General features: G+C 38.4%; 1 protein-coding gene across 2 annotated transcripts in view; it reads left to right on the top strand.

Annotated features, from left to right (window-relative positions):
* plod2.S (procollagen-lysine, 2-oxoglutarate 5-dioxygenase 2 S homeolog) overlaps positions 1–23,994 on the top strand; it is an 80,761-nt gene that overhangs the window by 8,173 nt on the left and 48,594 nt on the right. For both annotated transcript variants that reach the window (XM_018265790.2, XM_018265792.2), the window contains exons 2-3: positions 14,389–14,480; positions 16,486–16,622. In XM_018265790.2, the coding sequence (XP_018121279.1) occupies positions 14,389–14,480; positions 16,486–16,622 (229 nt within the window). The remainder of the gene's footprint in view (positions 1–14,388; positions 14,481–16,485; positions 16,623–23,994) is intronic.

Genomic DNA, 23,994 nt, shown 5'->3' with positions numbered 1-23,994 from the left:
TATTTCGGATTCGGCCGAACCCCCGAATCCTTTGTGAAAGATTCGGCCGAATCAAATCCGAATCCTAGTTTGCATATGCAAATTAGGGTTGGGAAGGGGAAAACGTTTTTTACTTCCTTGTTTTGTGACAAAAAGTCACACGATTTTCCTCTCCCCCCTAGTTTACATATGCAAATTAGGATTCGGTTTGGCCGGGCAGAAGGAATCTTAGATTCGGTGCATCCCTAGAAAAAACGACCTCAACTTTAAAGGGGTTTATTTATCAAAATCCAAAAATTTCTCAGAATTTTCTGAATTTGACTCTGAAATCTCGATAAAATCATAACAAATTTTTCAGGTTTCACGAAAAACTACGACTTTTTTGGATCTGACGCCTAAAAACAACTAAATCTTTGGATTATTGCACGAAACCCAGTGCAGATCCGGATGACTTCGGGACAACTCCCATTGACTTTGGAGTCTTTTTTTAGTCTGACTTTTAACACCCTCTGGGTTTAATAAATCCCCAAAAAATTGTTTTTTTCTATGAAAAAATGGTGTTTTCACCTTTTCCCCAACATATTGGCAAACAGTGTAGAGCTAATAGATTAAAGGAGAAAAATAGTTACCAAAGAAAACTCCACAGATGTTTTTTTCCCAGTATCTACTTTTAATTCTAGTGCTTTGGAGGATGGGTCCACTTTGACTGTTAATTTTCATCAAGCAGAATAGTTAATGTCATCTTTCAAAGTGAATCTTTTTGAATGTGGGTTTTTTTTCCCCCACTCATGATACCTAATGTGTAACAATGATGTGATGTTGCTGCAAGGCTAACCCAGCTGGTGACCTCTCATTGATGTTAAAGCAACACTGCACTTTAATCTTTCTGTTCTTAAACAAAAACACAGAATCACTGTACATTTTTCTAATAGTTTAATAATCAGCTTTACCAGAACGTTTTATATTTCATGTTTTGTCCTGTCTTTAAAGGTGTTGTTTACTTTTCATACACTTTTTCCCATTTCAGTTGTTCAGCAGAAATAAAGACTTTTTTTCAAAATGAAATATAAAAAAATCTGTTTGCTCTTTTGAGAAATGGATTTCAGTGCAGATTTTTGCTGGAGCAGCACTATTAACTGATGCATTTTTAAAGAAACATGTTTTCCCATGACAGTATCCCTTTAATGACAATAGTGACATGACTTGGTAACTGTCATTGACCTAGTGTAGTAATAAAGCTACCTGAATGAACAGTATGGGTCAGCGGGGAGATTAAACATGCAAGCAAGTGGAAGCTGGTTTGCTGGTATCAAAATATCAAGTTTAATTTCATTTTGTATCAAAGAGATCTATGTGCAGCTGTTTTGTAGCTCGGCTGTATCTGCTTTGGGTATGTTACATGGAAATGTTACAGCATCTCTAGATAGGGAGTTTTTTTTAATTCTGATTCCTCTTCTTTGGGCCAGGGTGTGTTGATAGAGAGTAGTGGGCTGCACTTAGCAGGGTAAGCAGAATATTCAGAGACGGCAGGTACAGAGTGAGGCCAGTAGGTCAGCTGTCAATATGTCACTGCTAATCTCATTGAAAAGCTCATTGCCGTAAGCTGTACTGCTAGCGATCTTGGTAAAAGCCTTCACTTATCTATTTGTTTTTTTTTTACACTGACAATACCCCAGCAATGAAAAGTGACTCTTTAGCATTCCTTCAGCCACACACATCATTTGTTTCTGAAGACTTCATGGCTCTCTGCCCCAGACACAAAGCCCATTAGGGTGAAAGCATTATTACTATTGTGAAGTGATGCCTTCTGGATGCCTTCTTATCTCATGCCATACACACACAGCACTGCCTAGATACCAAAAATTAGAGTTTTGATTCTCCCATAAGGCATCATGGGTGGAGACATGCAAATCACTCCTTTATGTCCCTTTGGCCAACTATGCATCCAGAACCGCTGGTTTATAGCACAGATACAGCCTAATGGTTCAGAGCCATATATCCAAACTTACAGACAGCCTGTTTCGATCTTGTTAGATCTCATCAGTGCAAGATATCAGAATATGGCTTCTGAGAGGTAGGACTTGGAGAGTAGCAAAATGGGGAACCAAATCTGGTTATGGTGAGAAAGGCTGAAAGGAGCCAAAAAGCTGCAAAGTAATGCCTTCTGGGATCAGAAGGTATTTACTTGTCTCATGCCATACACACAGCACTGCCTAGAAACCAAAAATGAGAGTTTTGATTCTCCCATAAGGCATCATGGGCGGAGCAGTGCTCATCTCCAAGAAAAACCCTTTTGTAGCATCAGGGGCTGTACTGAAGGACCAACTCCTGCCACAGGGCCATATCCATATATCGAAAAAAGTACCAGCAGCAGTGCCAGGTCCAGACTGAGAATTAAAATAGGCCCTGGCATTTCAGGTACACAGAGGCCCAATCAGCCCACACAGAGGCCCAAACAGCCCCCACCAGCTCAATAAATACTGACTTTCTATGGGACCCTATAGCAGCCCCTCTGGCATTTGCCAAAACCCACAGATTGCCAGTCCGGGCCTGAGCAGCACACTGAAATAAGTTGAAGTAGTGCACAAATTTTTTTTATTAAGCCGGAAATGTTGCCTTGTTTTGTATGATGTGGGCTTAATAAGATTATTTTGTGCACTACTTCAACTTATTTCAGTGTGCTGTGCTGCTGGTACTTTTTTTTCCGATATATAGAAGCAGTTCATTGTCACAGCTACAATAATAGACACTTATGATAATTTACTGATAGTTGACTCTATGGGGCAGATTCTCTAAAGGGCGAATTGTTGACAGTGACCGCTTTGCACAATTCGCCAGGCAAAAATTTGTTACCACTACGCTAATTCACTAAAATTTGAAGTTGCGTCCTGCGTGCTTTTCACTAGCGTTACTTCGGCAGTGCTAGCGTTTCAAAGTGATATTACACCAGTGATCGCTTATGCCTAGCAAAATTTCATTAGTCCTCTTACGCTTAGGTCAATTTGAATATGGCGTGTACATTAAAGTCATATGGACGTCTTTATTTAGAGATGCAAATGCTTGAAGTGGCCACTTTTTATTACAAATGTCCAAGGAACCTGAATAAAGACAAAAGAGTTCCTATAATGCCCTACACATGAGCCCACCCTAAAATTAATGTTCCATGCCCCTAAAATGTCTGGGGATAAATATTAACCCAAAAAAGTTTAAAAGTGAGGACATTTGCAGGCAATCCCGCTTAAAAAAAGAAAATGTTGCCAGTGTTTTTACAAATGTAATGCATTTCCGGCAGACAGGAGTTGATGTAATTGACATAAGGAAGACCTAGCTTCATTTTAGCAGTTTGCCTGGTCTGAGGTGGCAAAGTCAACTCTAGCGAAAACGTAACTTTCAGTAAAATTCCATTCGCAGGAATTAAAAGTCGTCTGGTGATAGAGTGCGAATGAATGCTAGCGATGATCCCGTTCACTAGCGTTTTGTTACCTACACCTGTTAGTAAATTGGAGATGTCCCTGCGGATGGGATTTCTGGTGAAATGTCGCAAGCGTTAGTCACTTGGCCATTTAGTAAATCTGCCCTTATGTGTGTTTTAGCAGAGACAATTATTAGTATTGTCTATGGCAGGGTAATTTCTGGCATTTTGAAGCCGTGAAATAGCTGCTACTAGTAGCTCTGTGTGTTCACCCTTAGACTGGTGGTGATTAGTTGCCAATCGATAAACCTGTTGCGGGTTGATTAATCTCCCCGAAATGCCTTCCCATCGGCAAGAATGTGAATTGCTGGTGGGATGGCATTCGATTCACTTTGTTTTCTAAAATTGCCAAAAGTTCGTTGTGAGGCAACATTTTTTCTAATACTGAAGATTAAAGGTTAATATTTTACCTACTTGTCTTTTTGAAGCAGCTGTGGAGAGGGTCTCCGACTCTGTAACTGTTCTATATTGATGCATTAGTTGATATATTTGTTATTTTTGCCCCTGCTGAGCAGAATCCTTAAGTGTCACCAAAGGAAGCTGTTAGAATTGATACAACAGTTGCTAATATTCCACAGAGGCACCTGAGGAATGGATCAATTAAATGTAGCAAATTGTAACAATTGCTACAATTACATGTGACAGTTTAGAATCTGCATGCGGATTACTGAACTGCCAGACTGACACCCCAGGGACAGGAAGAATAAACTTTAGACTTAAATTTTGGAAAAACTATAAAAAATAATAGTCGCCCGCAGTAGCAGAGATTTATCTCTTGGCGACTAATCTGCCCATGTGCACTAACCTTACAGAGAACTACTCTGAAGTAGTGATGGGCAAATTTATTCGCCGACGTCGAAAAAAAAACGGATGCCAGCATCAAAAACGGCCGCCGATGTCAAAAAAAATGGGCGCCGGCAAATAGTATGTATTTTAATCAATGCTGCCTGTGTGCCTTGTCCCATAGGGAAAGTTTATATTAATTAGACAGAATGCTTATCCCTTGTGTTATGATTCACTAAAGCAGACACTTTATGACCAATATATACATTTCTAGTGGTGCGGGCAAAGCATGACAATTACCTGCTGTTCTTCCTCGCTTGTATGGTACAAATAGATTGTATTTTGGTAGCATTTCTATATGTTATGCTTTCCATTATCATTTTTTAGGGGAATTACCAGTCCAAATGTATGTCATTATTATCAGTAAGCAATGCAATTCTCACATGCTCAAATGGCAGTTGCTGGAAAGTAGAAGTAGTGTGGCTCAGCTTTGAGGTTGTGTCATATAAATATTTACAGAACTATTGGATTTGGAAGCATGCTAATGCAACACAGTTTTAGTTTACTTAATAAATACATAAATTCCAATCACATCTTCTCCCTTTAGCAGATTAAAATGCTTTATCTGTACGAATCCCAAATATTTCACTGTTCTCTAACTTTGAATATTTGGCTTTCACAGCCAACTCCCTGCTTATTGGCATTGAGTTCTCTCATTATAAGTCAGTACATATACCAAATGCAACTGTCAATGAAAGCAGTCGGACAACTTGTCTCCTTAAAGAGAAAAAAAAATGTAAATATGAAAAAGGAGTTGTGAAGCCCATATGTTAGACTGTATTAAAATACCTTTTCCATAATCCATCGGCATCTGCATAACTGGACACAAGTCAGCGAAACCCTCCAGTGATCAAGGTGCGGCCCTAGCCAAGATCACCTCAGGAGGAAACTATTCTATTTGCCATGATATTATGATGAATCCCCAAAACCATGTCACAATCTATGGCTGCATCAATTATAAGGGTGTCCACTTACTGTCTGTACAAATATTTTGTTTTGGCTTTGTTAAAGGGTTCGTTCACCTTCCAAACATGTTTCTCAGTTGTGTTGTTTTCAGCTTGTTCATCAGAAATAAAGACTTTTTTTCAATTGCTTTCCATCTTTTATTTTGGACTGTTTTAACATAATTTAGGTTTCAAGTTTAATGTTAATGTCTCTAATGTTTCAGTCTGGCAGCTCAATAATCCAGGTGCTGTACTGTTACAATTTGTTACATTAGTTGATACATTTCTCAGCAGCATCTGTGGAATATCAGCAACTATTGTATCAATTCTAACAGCTGCTTGTAATGAAACTCAGGGATTCTGCTGAGCAGAGACAAACATAAGAAATGTATCTACTAAATGTATTAATTTTGAACAGTTAGGGTAGAGACACACAGTCAGATTCAGGGAGATTAATCGCCCCAAGGCAAAATCTCCTCTTCTTCGGGGCAACTAATCTCTTCGAACTGCCTTCCCGCTGGCTAGAATGTAAATCGCGGGATGGCACCCGGAGTACTTATTTTTGCGAAGTCACCCGAAGTTGCCTCACAAGTAAACTTCAGGTGACTTCGGAAAATAAATGCGCTCCAAGTGCCATCCCTCCGGCAATTTACATTCTAGCTGGTGGGAAGGCAGTTCGGGGAGATTAGTCGCCCCGAAGAAGAGGAGATTTTTTTCCCGGGCGACCAATCTCCCCGAATCTGACCATGTGTTTCTGCCCTTACAGAGTCAGCGACCCCCCCCCTGAACTGCATTAAAAAGACATAAGGAGGTGATGAAACTTTACACATCAATATCTGAAAAATGGCCACAAATAGAAAATAAAAAGTAATTGAGTAAAACCTTTATTTCTGGTGAACTATATGGAACCAGCTGATGTAAAAAAAAGGTGTTTGAAGGTGAACAACCCCTTTAAAAACATTGGTGACCTGGTTCAGGTTATATAAAACACTAGTATTATTTTGAAGACTTACAGTATATGGTAGTTCCACATGTAAGCATTTGGTTGGCAAGGAATCCTTTTTGCAAGGACATGAAAAAGTGGGTTGCTAATCATCATAACTGATTAATGTTACAGATTTGCAGACCTAATAAATATGAAACATTGTTTTGTGAATAAATATAACTGATTTCAACACAAATGATCTGTTTTTGTAATCTCTGCAAGTCTACTAAATATTTGGGAACAAACTTGTGTGCACTGTTATACATTTTTTTAAAAATACAACTTAATTTAGAGCCAAGTATCTTTTTATTTCTTAATTTTTTATCTTGATTTTTTATGAGCGTAATTAAAACAAGGGCTTGAATAAAAAAGAGAAATAACTAAGAGATTATAAAAATGTCAGTTATGTCTTGGTATGGTTTTATAGGACAGTCAAAATCAACTCGGATTTTAAATGTGACTTTACTATAGATTGAAAGAGATTCTTTCCGCAGTGAAAGTCTCCTGCTCTTTCCTGTTTATGTATTGGGTCATTGAGCAGCTGCTTTACATAAATTACAAGGTTAGTAGACTTTCTCATTGAGTGATTTACAGATGCTGTAAACACTGCAGTAGGTCCTGTGCACTCTTTTCACTTTCATGTTTAATGTAAAAGGAGGGCAGGGTTGGAAGTGAAGTTGGAATTGAAACTTACTGTTTGTATTGCATTGGCAAATTAATGGGGTTTGTGCTCTTGGCTTTGTTCTGATGTCAGCTTCTTAAAAAGCCTGGATTTGGATTTACAAATTAAAAGACAATCTTGTAGTAGGTGTTAAACCAACACTCTAAGGCACATTTAGCAAATGGCAATGAAAATTTCTCAGGAAGGTGGATGACTGACTATATGAAGGGGACAAGAATGAAACACCATGCTCTGAAAGTGTTTTTGGAAAATAATCCAATATTGACATAAGTTTGTGCGTTGAGAGCTACAGGTCTAAGATCCGTTATCCAGAAAGCTCCAAATTATGGAAGGGTCCTCTCCCATAGACTTTATTTTAATCAAATAATTTTAAAGCACATTTCCATTTTCTCTTCATTCTCTTATAGGGGGGGCTTCCTTTCCTAGCAGAGGAATTAGAGCTCACTAAAATAACTATTTCCAGTACAAACAAAATCTAACAAAATAATTGGCTTCTCACAAAATCTGCATGTAGAGAGACATGATGTCTGGTGATTTTAATAGAGTGAGCTCTAATACATCTTCTAGGCGATTATTTCTTTTTTTGAAACTTATAATTTTTATTAAAGGTTTTCGTCAAATAAAATAAAATAAAAGAAAGTAAAAAAAAAGAAAGAAGTGATTAAATTATACACTGAATAAAGAACACATGCGTCTAGGCGATTATTTCAGAAATGTTACAGAATTTTTAATTGAGGTTCTTATTTCAATATGCTGAAGCTAATATTACATTTTCATTTTCACAATAGTTCCCCTTTAAAGTAGGGAGATCCAAATTATGGTAGGATCCAGACCAGGTTCCGAGCATTCTGGATAATAGGTTCCATACTTTAGTTTAGAGCCTGGGTTTGGGCACATCATCTTCAACTTTTGTTTTGTCCCGTTTCCATGTATTTGTGTTCAGTAAGGCAGAGCCTGCAGAATATGCTTGCCCTTTATACATGGCTGATGACAAAGAGGAAAAGAGTTAAAGCACAATACTCTTCAAAATAACCAAAACCCTTTACAAGTGAATCGGGGGTATGGGCAAAACAGAACTCATACTCTATAATTAACAACCCTGCAACAGACGGAGAATAACTAGAACAGTGCAAGACATTGTGGGAAGTGGAGTCTTGACTTAAAGGAGAAGGAAAGGCTAAAATTAAGTAAGCTTTATTAGAAAGGTCTGTATAAATACACCAGTAAACTCTCAAAGTAATGCTGCTCTGAGTCCTCTATCAAAAGAAACACTGCAGTTCTTTCCTTATATTGTGTACACATGGATTTCTGTATCAGACTTCCTGTTTTAAGCTTAAACCTCAAGGGCTAGGGCTTGAGCATGCTCAGTTTGCTCCTCTCTTCCTCCCTGCTGTAATCTGAGCCCAGAGCTATGAGTGAGCAGAGAGAAACTCAGGCAGGAAATTATGTCACACCAAACCAATATGGCAGCTGCAATCCTAAACAAACAGAGAGCTTCTAGAGCTGTTTACTCAAGTATGGTAAAGCATTCTGCAGCATAAATAAAGTTTTATAGCTTGCACAATTGTGGCTAATCTATTGCCAATAAACTGTTCCAGTAGGTTTCCTTTTCCTTTAATTTCTGATATTTGATATTTGTCAGGCAACCCAAGACAACAATAGTAAAATAAAGGCAGAAACAATGTTCAATTGTATTTTTATTTACAGATAAATTTAATTGTTTAATTAACGTATCTCGGAAAGTGTTATAGAATTACATTTAATTTCTAATGTAAAAAAAAAAGTGTGCCCACCACCTTTAAAGAAACAGTAACACCAAAAAATTGTGTCTTAAAGTGTCTTAAAGTAATGAAAATATAATTTACGTCTGCCCTGTACTGGTAAAACTGGTGTGTTTGCTTTAGAAACACAAATATAATTTATATACACAAGTTGCTTTGTAGCCATGGGGGCAGCCATTTAAAGTTGAAAAAAGAGAAAAGGCACAGGATACACAGCAGATAACAGATAAGCTCTGTAGTATATAATGGGATTCTTCAGAACTTGTCTGTTATCCACTGTGTATCCTGTGCTTGAATGGCTGCCTCCATGGCTACAAAGCAGCTTGTTTATATAAACTATACTTGTGTTTCTGCAGAAAAAAAACACCATTCTTACATTATATTGTCATTAGTGATGGGCGAATCTGTCCCATTTTGCTTTGCAAAAAATTAGCAAAAATGGCGAAAAATGTGTTAAATGCATTGAAGTAAATTGGCGTCAAAATAATTTTAACAATTTTCATATGCGCAACTAATTTTTCTAAATGCATTAAAGTCAACGGGCATCTGAATAATTTTGATGCACAACAGTTTTTATGCGCGACAATTTATTTTATTTATTAATTTTCACTGCAGTTTTGAGACTTTACTCGCAGGCCGGTGAAACGCGGAAATCCATGCCTGGCAAATTTATTCACCTATCACTAAGGGGCAGATTTACCTAGGGTCGAATATCGAGGGTTAATTAACCCTCGATATTCGACTGCCGAATTAAAATCCTTCGACTTCGAATATCGAAGTCGAAGGATTTTGCGCAATTCATTCGATCGAACGATCGAAGGAATAATCGTTCCATCGAATGATTAAATCCTTCGAAACGAACGATTCGAAGGATTTTAATCCATCGATCGAAGGATTATCCTCAATCAGAAAAGTGTTAGCAAGCTTATGGGGACCTTCCCCATAGGCTAACATTGGCCTCGGTAGGTTTTAGGTGGCGAACTAGGGGGTCGATGAAATTTTTAAAGAGACAGTACTTCGATTATCGAATAGTCGAATAGTCGAACGATTTTTAGTTCGAATCGTTCGATTCGAAGTCAAAGGTTGTAGCCAAAGGTCGAAGTAGCCAATTCGATGGTCGAAGTAGCCAAAAAAACCTTTCGAAAATCTAACTATTTTTCCTCTATTCCTTCACTCGAGCTTGGTGAATGGGACCCTAATTGTCATTCCTTTAAAACACTCACATTTTTTGGTGTCACTGTTCGTTTAGGACTCAAGTGCAGGCAAACAGCAAGCCTAAACACAGTTTTGTTTCAGATGAAATGATTATTACCTTGAATCAGTAACATTATAATTGCAGAGAGTTTTAAAACGAAATATTAAGCTCATTTTCTAACATCTATTTTTCATTGCCGTCCTTTGTGACTGTGTCGGGTTTTCATTTGATGTAATGACTCAACTACCAGCTGCAATGTAAGCAATATACCGTGCATGTACTACCTATAAAGGTCAATTGAGCGAAACAAATCTCATTGGGGCTGACATAAAAGACTATATACTGCTGCTATGGAACAGATGCTTGTAGTTACCAAGAAATAAGCAGTGGGATGCAAGTAGAAACATATAACTTGTGCCATGTTTTCTACTGATCATAAAAAAAAGGATAAATTCACTTAAAGCACATCTTTTACTCTTGTTTAAAATATGTTTTAATGGGTTTCTGGCATTTATACTAGGGGAGTAAAGCTTTTAATGCTTCTAACTAGTAATCCCAGTGTGACCTTTTCTACGGGATAATAGATAAAGGGAACAAAGCATCTGTTTCCAAACCCAGACCTATGTAGACTTATTTAAGATGGCCATAGACGCAAAGATTTAATCATATGAATTTCCATGTCGTAAGATTTTCGTGGAGTGTCCCGACATTTTTCATGAGATGTTGATCGGCCGTTCAGTTGATCGGACAGGTTAGAAAATGTCTGCCGGCTACCGATAATATCTCTGCATGTATTTCTGATCTGACGATAACAGTGGGAGACTGTCACCAGCTTTTGTTGGACATAACTTTCGCACGATTGCTGTCAGGGGCAGAACATTGTCTAATCTGTTCTTTTATTACTTTATTTGATCTGAATGGTTAGTGGCAGGTCAGGAGATGGCATCAAACTATTGTTCGTCTGATATGAAGGTAAATCTGCACGTCTATGGCCACCTTTAGCCTCATAATGGTAAATGGATACTAAATGCAGGTTTTTATAACCATTCAACAATTTGGTTTTATTGCACATAAATGGGTTTACTCTGATTGCTTTATTTGATTTCAATCCATCTGTGAATACGATCATATGAAACCGATCCTTTATGACTTAGAATAGTAGTCATAGAGACCTTATATTACCGTCACAGCCTTCTTTTTGGCAGTTTGTTTAATTGAAGAGTCAGCTATTGGAAATGGTTTCATAGAGAATATCCAGTAATGGAAGCTGAATGAACTGGCTCGTTCAGACGCTTTCTTGATGCATAAACCTTATTCTTTCCTACCGGCAGCAACGGAAATCTAATTACATGATCTCCAAGGACCTCACAGTATGCTGGCAAGAGGATTTAGTAAACCTGTTTTAGAACCCAAGTTAGAGTGTATATCCATATACAAATGGTTAAAACAGTTTGTGCTGTGGTGGAATATTCCCCTCCCCAAAAACTCACTTGACCAAAGATGAATCACTGGCATCTGCATTGTACATGGCTGGTAGTCTCATCACTGCCCATTGAGCTTCTCTCAGCTCAATGATTCCATTTTACGTGTACAGGGACTGGGTTTCCAGACATGTATTACAGTTGGTAGAAATAAAACATTATGCCCTTAAAACCACAGTGGTGACAGTAAGTGCATGTATTAGTGGAAAATGATAAGGGAATTCACTGATGTAGATACTGATATTGATCTAGGAGGAAAATAGGCTGAATTTCTGTCAAACAAAATCTGTATACAGTCATACTGGCTGCAGGAAATATGTATAAAGAATATTGTAACATCAGTAGAAAGATATTTCATCCTCCTTAAAAGTCATGTCAAGAAGGGAAAGTGTTAACAGTAGTGATGGCCGAATAAATTGTGGAGAATTTCCGCGTTTCACTGCAAGCAAATGAATTTGCGAATCTGCGGCGACAATTCCCCCGGCGAAAAATCCACCATGCCAAAAAAAGATTGGCGCATGTCAGAATTGTTGCTTGCGTCAAAACCGTTGTACGTCAAAATTATTCGGACACCCCTTGACGTTAATGCATTTGGACCAAATAGTAGCTTGCGTCAAATTTGTTGCATGGCAAAATTATTTTGACGCGCATTTACTTCAATGCGTTTCTTAAATTTTTCGCCGTTTCATGAAACGGCACAGATTCGCCCATCACTAGTTAACAGCATTATTAGATGTGGAATTGGAGTCAGCTTTAATATCAGAAAAGGAATTACGTTAAAGGACAAGAAAAGTTAAAATGGAAACTTAAAGGGCACCTGTTACAATACAATATTACAATACAAAAAGTGAGGGCTACTAGAGTCCGCACTCTGTTCAGGGGTAACCGTTTTTTTTTATTTTTTAAATTGCCTCAGTTCAAACGGCCATGTTGGGGCAAAGGCCTGTGCATAATGAGCAATTTACTCATGATGTCAGAAGATCATTATGTGCATGCGCTCTGCACAACATGGCCGCTCGCTCTGGGAGCTTCCTCCAAGCCAATTTTCTTTTAGACAAAATCTACTGTAGGGTTGAACTGGGAAAAAAATGTTGGGCCCCCAGCCCTCATGGGCCCCATCAGCCCAGACTCACTCCCTGTGACTAGCAGCTAGCCATTAACCCTCTACGTCGGACCAGGTGGGCCAACCTTTTGTTGATCTACAATGTATATGTGGGCTCTGTTTTTTTGGTGGGGGGAAATATTTTAGGGCAACAGGTGCTCTTTAAAATGTTAGTTAAAATGTTAGCCCCCCCAGTGAGTATGATCACTAACCTGAGACCCTGGCCTGGTAGTCCTGTTAGCAGAAAACTGCACCAAGCTGGGGCACTACTGTAGGAGCACCATGTGCATGCACAGTGCAGTGAAAAGTCAAATTCACTTGCACATTTATTTTAATGTGCATGTGCATCCAGCCCAGGGCTGCAAAGAGGTTTGAATAACATGAAGGAAATTGTGACATGATGCTCCTATAGTATAATACTATATCCATTGTCCATTCCGCACAGTAAACCCCTGACGTCTCCATCTCTGCTATTCCCTGGTAAACCCTAGCCTGAATCCAGATAGTTCCATGTAGAGGCATATCTGGGAGGTAGAATTGACTAAACTAACATGTAAACCAAGGCAAGATATTATTTGTACCTACCAAAAAACAAAAGAAAAACACATCATATTTATTAAAATATGGATAATAATTTGATGTCTTAAAAATCTTGGTATGAACTAAACGCTTTTTCAGCACAAACTAAGTGCACTCATTAACTTTCTATTTGATATTATATCTCTGGTGAACAAGCCTGAAAGCATGTAATGCAGTTAAATGGTGTAACAAGTTAGCAGTACATTTCCTTCACTTAAAACTTTTATGATTTTTTCATGTGCGCAAGGGCCCAAGTCAGAAATCTGTAGGAAAAGGAAATCTTCACCAACATCTGGCTTGTGACACAGAACACACGTGAACTTACACTTCCTGCTGTTGTGCCATTATTTATTCTTATTCTGTCACATGGTTTCAAGAATCCAGAGTTATGATTAGTGACGGGCGAATTGGTCCTGTTTCGATTTGCCGAAAATTTTTTGAATTTTCAGCGAAATTCACGAAGTGGCCAAAAATTTAAGAAACTCAAATTTTGACGTGAGCGAATTCGGGTCTGGCTGGCGTCAAAGTCAATGGGCATCCGAGTAAAGTTAAAGTGCAACGGTTTTGACGTGAGCGACTATTCCGACACACAGAAATTAGCCACAAATTCGTGCCTGCCGAATTTTATTCGCCCATCACTAGTTATGATGACTGCAATGTAAATATCATTCAGACTTTTCCCACCCAATGTTCGTTTTACATATTTCTATATGATAAGTAGAGACGCATTCCAACCCACTGGTGTCAGTGGCATATCCCTTTATCTGTTATTGAACAACAACTGGGTGGTGGAGCAATATCATGGTTGTGGTTCAACATGCCCTTTAAATCTGATGTACAGTTACACCGTGTGGAGTGTTGTTTGCACAAAATGTATATCCCTGCAGGTCACAAGCTTATTGGCAGTGTGGTGCACATAATGTTGCTTGTGGTTATGTTGTACTGAAAATTCAGAATGAAGGCTCCGCTCGCGCATCCTGGCCTACAAGTTGAATGCCTGGTGGAAGGGATCGGGATCGGACGTAGAAACAGGAATCACTGGTACTCAAAGGCAGGTGCAAGACGGGATAAGCCCTTGTGTGTTTGTTTAGCAGAAAGTGCAAAGTTTTGGGGTTAAACAAAGCTTGACAAAGGGGTTTAACCCCGAAACGTTGCACTTTCTGCTAAATCAACACGCAACGGCTTGTCCCTGCTTGCACCTGCTTTCGAGGGCCAGTGATTCCTGTTTCTACGTAACTGAAAGTTCACCTTTAACTATTTACAAATGTTATGTTTGTTATTTCAATATTCATATTATTTTAATATTCTTTACATAAAAGCTGATTTTTGTTTATTTCTTTTATAGATAAACTGCTGGTTTTAACAGTAGCCACAAGAGCAACAGATGGCTTCCATCGTTTCATGCAGTCTGCCAAGCACTTCAGCTATACTGTGAAGGTACCTCCTCCCATGTTATATCATTCACACGTTGAACATATGCCAGAACATATGGAGTATATATTAAGGGGTTTCATTTGTAATTGTTGGGATATTGCTCAGAATTTTCTAGTTATGACTCAGTGATTCCATGGTCCAACAATAATATTCAACAATAATTCCATAGGTGTTGTTATATTATTTGGTTGCCATGTTATGCTTTCCTTACTGTAAGATGTTTGGAGTATCTGTCCCAACTAAAAAAAAACATATATTTTTTATCGATTTTTACCAACCATTTAGTTATTTTCTAGGCTAATGGCACAGGGGAGATTTTACTGATGCCATGTTCTGCTAAAAACAGTGCATTTCCCATGCATGTAAATGGTGCAAGCAGGCAGGTATAGTCACTGTCTTAGTTCCACCTAAATGGATAGAGGCATTTAAAGGAGAACACAACTCCAGTACAGGACATTTTAGCTATTTGTACCCCTGTCCAGTGCCCTCATGCTGAACCACAAATTAATCTTGAAAACAGATCTGTACAGTGGTGTTGTGTTGATGCCTGACATTCTGGCAGTATCACAAATCCTTCATTTTACATCATGGGAAAAGACTCCCATTTTTTTCTACCATTTTTAACTGCACAAAAGTTATGAAAACTTGGTCAAAACACTAGCCCTCCAGTTTAGTTCCAGAAATATTCAGGATAGCAAAAGTATTTATGCCTGAATATCACCCTTACTGGCTTTCATGCTGTTCTATCTGTCAACTGCATTAAAGGGATACTGTCATGGGAAAAAAAATCAATTTTTCAAAATGAATCAGTTAATAGTGCTGCTCCAGCAGAATTCTGCGCTGAAATCCATTTCTCAAAAGAGCAAACAGATTTTTTTATATTCAATTTTGAAATCTGACATGGGGCTAGACATATTGTTAATTTCACAGCTGCCCCAAGTCATGTGACTTGTGCTCTGATAAACTTCAATCACTCTTTACTGCTGTACTGCAAGTTGGAGTGATATCACCCCCCTCCCTCCCCCCCCAGCAGTCAAACAAAAGAACAATGGGAAGGTAACCAGATAACAGCTCCCTAACACAAGATAACAGCTGCCTGGTAGATCTAAGAACAACACTCAATAGTAAAAACCCATGTCCCACTGAGACTCCTTCAATGACATTGAGAAGGAAAAACAGCAGCCTGCCAGAAAGCATTTCTCTCCTAAAGTGCAGGCACAAGTCACATGACATGGGGCAGCTGGGAAAATGACAAAATGTCTAGCCCCATGTCAGATTTCAAAATTGAATATAAAAAAATCTGTTTGCTCTTTTGATAAATGGATTTCAGTGCAGAATTCTGCTGGAACAGCACTATTAACTGATGCGTTTTGAAAAAAACGTTTTCCGATGACAGGATCCCTTTAAGGCAGTTTCCAAACCGCTTCTTTAAAGTCTCAGTAATGTTTGGAAACTGTGATTGCAGCTCTGTTATTGCAACTGCTGACGTTTCCTTGCATTTTATACATTTTTATGGTTTTGCCAATTTATAATGCTTTTTCCTGATTTTACATTATGTTTCCCCAGATTTTACACCAAAATGTTGTCTAGATGTTCCTGGCAAATATAGTGCACTTCACCGTCCCATGATTTTTGTTATATTTCCATGGAAAATTTGGATTGATAATTGTGCCAGTCCTTAAGCAAACTTGTTTGGTGCATGCAGGAGCTATCAACATAGTTCTGCTGATAAATTGTGCTGATAATAGGGGAAACATTTATGCAATAGTCTTGTACTAATATTGTATTGAACAGCCTACTGCATGCTGGCCCATACATTCTGGTTAATGCTTGTTCTTGGCCTACTCCGGTGTATGTGTCGGTGATCTGTATTGAAAAAAAGGAATAATAAAAATTCAAATAACGTGCCAATTTTCATTGTGTTTTCATCTGTAACTTCAGAATTCCTTTTGTTATGTGCTGTTCTAATTTTTACACTTACTTTTTTTGTGCTTTCTGAAATCTGTAGGTTCTAGGACAAGGTTTAGAATGGAAAGGTGGAGATGTAGCAAATACAATTGGTGGCGGGCAGAAGGTCCGGTTGTTAAAAGAGGCCTTGGAAAGCCTTGAGGAGCGAGATGATCTTGTTATTCTCTTTACTGATAGGTAAGAAACTATTTTCAGTTTTTGTTTTAAATCCATGATAACAGCAGAAATAAAGTACTGAGGGATTGTAGAGAAGAGCCTTTGTCGCAATGCCAGTAACATTAATTTTACTTGTATATCAGATTTCAGCTTTTTTAGTATATTTCGTTTTCACAAATGGTTCAATTTATACATTTTGAAAATGGGGATCCCAGCTGTGCAAATGAACGAAAGAATGCACTTCATATAAACCAAAAATTTGATGAACAGACAGTTTTTAAAGAAAAAAAGTGTAAAGAATAAAATAAAAGTAGTGTGGTGGGGTATGTACCTATATAGCATATAGCATATATATATGCTATTAGCATATCTATAGTGCACCCAATTAAGGCTTGAGCTTTAATCAGTGAAACATACTATTTGCAAAATCTTTAAAAAGGTTGGGGGTTCCCCAAGAATTCACATTACCCTACTTAATGACAACAAATAGTGTGGATCTTTTTATGTGGCAGGGAGTGTAGGAAGTGCATCAGTGGCGTAACTAGATATTACTGGGCCCCACAGCAAATTATTTTTCAGGCCCCCAAAATGTTTAGAGGTTGACTTGTTTCTCCAATATTTATTGAAATTGTATATGAATTAGGGCCTCATGGGGCCCCTATACCTCCTGGGCCCCCCTGCAGCCACAGGGTCTGCTTCCTCTATAGTTACGCCGCTGAAGTGCATCATAAACAAACATGTATTATGTTCAGTGATGTAACAAGCAGTCACTGTCCAAGCCCCCCTCCCCCACAAAAAATGGTCGGAGGGGCCTGGTGCGCACACTAATCTCTTGTGTATTGTAAGTTGGTGCATTTGCAGCTTTTAACAGATAGAAGTGGCTGCAGAGGGGGGATGTATGTGCAGCAGATCCCGTGGTTCAGGCCCCCACGTCTGCTGACTCTATAGTTACTCCTGGTACTGGTTGTGTTGCCTCTTTGCCATGCTATCAAAACAACAGGGGGCTAGCAGAGTAAAAAATCATAGGTGGTCATGGAGGGGGGGCTTCTAAAGTCAGATCCACCCATGCATTATACCTCTACACCTTTATGAATGAGCACTACTATGACAAACAGGATAATCTAGAACTGAATTTAGTGATGTCACCAAGCGAATGGCTCAGCATAGGAGGGCGAAATCTACAGGGCAAAACTCAGCTGTCTTTCTACACCTAAAAGACAAGGTCACTCCTTTGAAGACAGCAAGGTCCAAATATTGGATAAAGAAGACCGCTGGTTTGAACGAGGCGTGAAAGAGGTGACTCATTTCAAGATGGAGAAACCATCCCTGAACAGAGGTGGGGGCCTTCGACACCACCTGTCTGCTACATACAATGCTGTTCTAACATCGGCGGTTTCAGAACACTTCACACATCCATTCATGCAACTCTCACAAAGTAAAGGTGGCCATAGACTCCAGGATCTTTCCCCGATATGCCATTAACTGCATGGCTATATCGGGGGTAATTCGAACGTTCGGCCGTATGGCCGAACGATCGAATTACGATGCGCCAAGCGGCTCCGACGGGTCGGTCGGGTAAAAATCCAACCTTCCCGATCGATATCGTGGCCAGATATCGATCGGGAAGACCCGTCGGAAGCCCCCATACACAGGCAGATAAGATGTCAAATCGGTCCAAACGACCGATATCGGCAGCTTTATCTGCCCGTGTATGGCCACCTTAACACCTGTGTGTAGGAGTTGCATGACACATTGGATAATCCTATCACAGTAACTACACAGAATCAACGCCTCTGTGAATTTCTTCAGATGTCACCTCTTTGAAGAGTTACAATGTGCCATTGTGATTGGATTAGTGGAAGAGTTTATATGGTGAGAACTTCCCACACCAGTCAGTTGAACTGAAGAAGCTGCTCGGATGAGTAGTGAAACGTCTTCATTGATTACTCAGCAAGTCCAGTTGTTTTTAGGTTTGATACAGTAGTTTTATAGTGAACTTTAAAGCTTCAGAGCGCTGAATAATACTTTGGATAGCCCCTGTATACGTGCTGACTGTATACGTGGCTTTCAGCACAATACCTCTAATTACTACCTGTAATTATGACCATACAGCTATGTTGCTGGAACAACCACTTCTTCTGAGGCATAAAGTTACACATTATGTACAGGTCATTGTAAGTGAACTGATCCAGTTACATTAAACCAGAAGAAATAATAGAGGCTTGTGATCTGCAATAATTTGTATCCCAGTTCCACTAAAGCTTCAGCAGAATTCATAAGCTCTGCAACTGAAAGTCACATGGTTTATTCTAAAATATTTTGGAACAGTATCAGCATAACATTTTTAATTATATAAAAATGTATTTGTTCAGTAGCGGAACTACCAGGGGCTGGGGATGTCACTGCCCAGGGATGATTATGTAGTTCCCTGTCAGGTCCACCAAGCTGCTGATTGACTTTCATTCTACAGTACTAAACTTGAATGCAGTGTTCCACATTTTTATCCCAGAATGCATCTCTTCTCCCCACAATTCCAGTGTAATTGCAGCCATGCACAGATGTGTCAGTAAACAGCTTAAGGGCAGAGACACACAGGCAGATTCGGGAAGATTAATCGCCCGGCGACAAATCTCCTCTTCTTCAGGGAGACAAATCTCCCCGAACTGCCTCCCCGCCTTTCCGGCGGCTAGAACAAAAATCGACAGCAGGATGGCACTCCCGAAGTTTCCTCGTGAGGCAATTTAGGAAAAATAATTGTGCCATCCTGCTGGCGATTTACATTCCATCCGACGGGAAGGCAGGGGAAGGCAGGGGAAGGCAATTCGGGAGATTAGTTGCCCCGAAGAAGAGAAGATTTTTAGTCGGGCGACTAATCTCCCCGAATTAATGAAAGTCGCCTGAAGTTTCCTCGTGAGGAAATTTAGGAAAAAGAAGCAATCCGAGTGCCATTCGGCCAGCGATTTTCATTTTAGCCAGTGGGAAGGCAATTCGGGGAGATTAGTCGCCCCGAGGAAGAGGAGATTTGTCACCGGGCGACTAATCTCCCCGAATCTGCCCGCGTGTCTCTGCCTTAAGATGTACAGTATTTATGTCGGTGGCATCACAAAGCCCACTTATAGAGTACCACCATATATCTGTTTAATGATATTAATCATAAAAAGCAAAGGCAATTTTGGAATAGAAAATGCAATGGTGGAAAGTAAAATGTTATAGAGGCAAGTAAAAGATCATTAATATCATACATAAGTTTATAAAGAAAAGAAAAATACAGTTTATAGTTTTTCCCCTCTTCCCACAATAAACACACCTCCGTGAAACAGATGGATTCTGTCCTGCAATCACTCATATTCCGCTGACACAATAATAGAAATAGTTGGATCAAAGTAAACCTAAACATATCTGCCAGAGTGGAAACATTTTCTCTACAACTCCAAGTCACTGATCATTTGTCTCATAGTCAGAAAGTGGACACTGTTTGTATTGCTGTTGCTGAAGGAATTAAAAGTTGAAAAGAAAAATCTGGAAAAAGGTGAATGAACTTAGATGTAGCAATGTATTGTTTTATGCATGAATTTAGGGGGGAAAACCCTATCCTATTTCTGTTTTCTTTTTTCTAGCATGTACATATTGGATGTACTTTGCGTGGCAACATATCTGATTGCATAGAGCTGCTGCACACTGGTTGTGCACAAATATTCTTACAGTGGTAGGAATATAATTGCAAAATTGCTAATGCATTTTTGGGATGTAGAAATTAGCAAACATTCTCTCAATAGAAGGATATTGTAACAAGTTTGGAATGTGTTATCTGGAAACCCTATAAACAAGAGAAAAAGAACCCCAATTGCCTCCCACTCGTACAGCAGTTCCTCAAATGTTAAACTACCTATAAAGTATTTTGTGATTGCTGAAGGCAATCACTAACCAATAAAATTAATAATGTGCTTGGTTAAAACAAAATAAGATTACATTAAAGTGCAAGTGCTATAAGAATTTATTCTATTGATTATACTTTAACTTAAAGGTTAATAAATACTTGATACAATTAATACTCCGCACAAATTAATAGCCTTATGATACAGTGTATTATCAGGTACCTTATGTTTTCACCCACAATCAATCCGACCAAGGAATTAATTAGAATAAGGATTCTAAAGTGCTTTAAGTGCTGATTAGATTATTATAAGATGGCAATTACCATGAATTCATAATTGCTTCCAAATTAATTGATTATAAAGTGCTAGACAGTGCCAAGTAATTAATAATAAATAGATAATAAATAGTGTAGTTGATATAAGGAGGACCACAATTGATGGGATAAATAATTGTTAAAAACACACAGAATGCTCAGGTTAAAAAGGTTTTAAGCAAGAAATGGAAAATTGCAGTGGGTGGAGTTGTCCCAAAAACTGCTACCTAAATTGTTTTCTATCCCTGGGACACCACAAAGATAAGGAGGCAGAGTATCCGGGACTTGTGGTCTTGTTTGTTAATCTAAATCCTATTCTGTGGAGAAACTAAGTGAGCCTAAAAAACCACAAATCCACGGGCTCTTGTGAGCTTTAGTAGCAGAGAAGAGAGAGATACCCGAGCACTAGGTAGAAGTAGATTTCTTTCCCATCCCTTCTATTCCGTTTCCCAAAGACCGAAATTATTCTAAAATTTTAAGTTAAAAGGATTCCAAACGCCGACGCGCGTTTCGCAGTGATAGCTTTATCATGACGCCTTGATAAAGCTATCACTGCGAAACGCGCGTCGGCGTATATATATAAACGAAAAAAGCAATGCCTGTGTGCTGGTTACATGTGTCAATAGTCATAGGCAAGAAGGAAAAACCGCACCAACAGGTCTTTATACAAAAATAGAAAACCTTTTATTCAATGTTTCGGCTCAACCGCTGGAGCCGTCTTCAGGAACAAAAAAAAAAAAGAAGACGGCTCCAGCAGTTGAGCCGAAACGTTGAATAAAAGGTTTTCTATTTTGATATATATATATATATATATATATATATATATATATATTTATATATACAAACGCACGCACTCTGATCCAGTCTTGAGGTTACTGTGGGTGCAGGGTCAAAGCTTTAGCATACAGTAATTGAATAGGGACCCGCACTCCAATGTTTCGTGAAAAAAGGATTTTTATTTCAACTTGTGCATCCAACGTTTCGGCCCCATCCTTGATAAAGGCCCAGGCATGGGCCGAAACGTTGGATGCACAAGTTGAAATAAAAATCCTTTTTCTCACGAAACATTGGAGTGCGGGTCCCTATTCAATTACTATATATATATATTTATAGTCCATCACTTTGAAAAGGCCTCGGAGGAGGCTGAAACGTTAGACTTTTGTAATAAAAACTTTTATATTTTTTAAGACCTGTGAGTGCGGATCTTACTTGCACATTAGAAATTTTTATATATATATATATATATATATATATATATATATATATATATATATATATATATATATATATATATATATATATATATATATATATATATATATATATATATATATATATATAACAAACAGGGGAAAGTTGTGCTCACCACTAGTTTTTAAAATCATTAGGCGGGGGTGCAATGAGGGTGTGACCACAAAAAACATATAGACAAATACAAGATTCCTCTGCACTCAACCCATTATCAATATATTTAAGACAGAGACATTTTGTGCATACTGCTACTGAAAAATGCCTTACCCTTTAAACAAAACAGGGATTGTTTGTCCATTGTTTGTCCCTGTTTTGTTTAAAGGGTAAGGCATTTTTCAGCAGCAGTATGCACAAAATGTCACTGTCTTAAATATATTGATAATGGGTTGAGTGCAGAGGACTCTTGTATTTGTCTATATGTTTTTTGTGGTCACACCCTCATTGCACCCCCGCCTAATTGTTTTAAAAACTAGTGGTGAGCACAACTTTCCCCTGTTTGTTATAGTTATACAGGAGCAGTGACCAGCTCCATGTTGTAGCTCCCACCCCCTCCAACTATAGTCAGGTGATCCCACTGGTGTCTAATAAAAGGGCAGCCAAGTTTGGGAGTTTTACTTTGAAAGCAGCTAGTAAGTTGCAGGTAAAATGTATTCGTCCCTTTTATAAAATGTATAATTAAACCATAGAATTCTTAATGAATCAGATGAAAATTGAGCATAGGACTGGCCATATATGGGATGACTTTGACGTAGTTAGCCAGCTTAAATATATTGCAATATATGGACAAACAATCCCTGTTTTGTTTAAAGGGTAAGGCATTTTTCAGTAGCAGTATGCACAAAATGTCGCTGTCTTAAATATATTGATAATGGGTTGAGTGCAGAGGAATCTTGTATTTGTCTATGTATATATATATATATATATATATATATATATATATATATATATATATATATATATATATATATATATATATATATATATATATATATATATATATATATATATAGTTATATCAGTAATTCAACCATAGATTCAAGAATATCTCTGAACGCAAATACATATTCACCTCCGGCCGTACCAGGTAGACAGGGGCATTTTGATTACTTCTGGATTCTACCAGGTGGAAGTGGCCGGCAAAACACCCCTTGTGCCATTAGCCTTAGAAAATCCTTTGCTTTTCGAAACATTTAACATGGTCCTTAGTACAGGTATGGGATCCGTTATCCAAAAACCCGTTATCCAGAAATCTCTGAATTGCGGAAAGGCCATCTCCCATAGACTCCATTATAATCAAATAATCCAAATTTTTCAAAACAATTTCCTTTTTCTCTGTAATAATAAAACAGTGCCTTGTACTTGATCTAAACTAATATATAATTCATTCTAATTGGATGGAAAACCAGCCTATTGGGTTTATTTAAAGTTTATATGATTTTCTGGTAGACTTAAGGTATGAAGATCCAAATTACAGAAAGATCCGTTATCCAGAAGCCCCGAGGTCCTGAGCATTCTGGATAACAGGACCGATACCTGTACATATATTTTCTATTACTCTTCCATTTAAAGGTAGGGGTGGGAATCTTGTTATCCTCCAGAAGTTGAAACTTTTCCAGATTTAAAAACGATGTAGTGTACAGTCCGTTACTACAATGTTTCACTAAGCCATATTAGCTCTGTGATCTGGTACCAATATTCCACATTATGAGGACAGTGAAAGCTAATTCCCTTCTAAAATGTTTTTTCCACCATCACAAAATATTATCCAGAGGCTACACTGAACAAGGCACTTCATCAGCATCATCATGTAATATAATGACAAGAAGGTGAAAGCATGTGCAGCAGCAACATTCCTAGACTGTGAAGCAATTCATTGTATTGCAATTAGACTATTCTGGGCAGGGAATAAATTGCCAGGCCAGATTCTCCTTCCAATAAGGTATTCATTCACTG

This window comes from Xenopus laevis, chromosome 5S (assembly GCF_017654675.1).
Source record: "Xenopus laevis strain J_2021 chromosome 5S, Xenopus_laevis_v10.1, whole genome shotgun sequence".
NCBI classification, from domain to species: domain Eukaryota; kingdom Metazoa; phylum Chordata; class Amphibia; order Anura; family Pipidae; genus Xenopus; species Xenopus laevis.
Note: the sequence above shows the minus strand (reverse complement) of the source record. Positions and strands in the feature narration are given on the sequence as shown.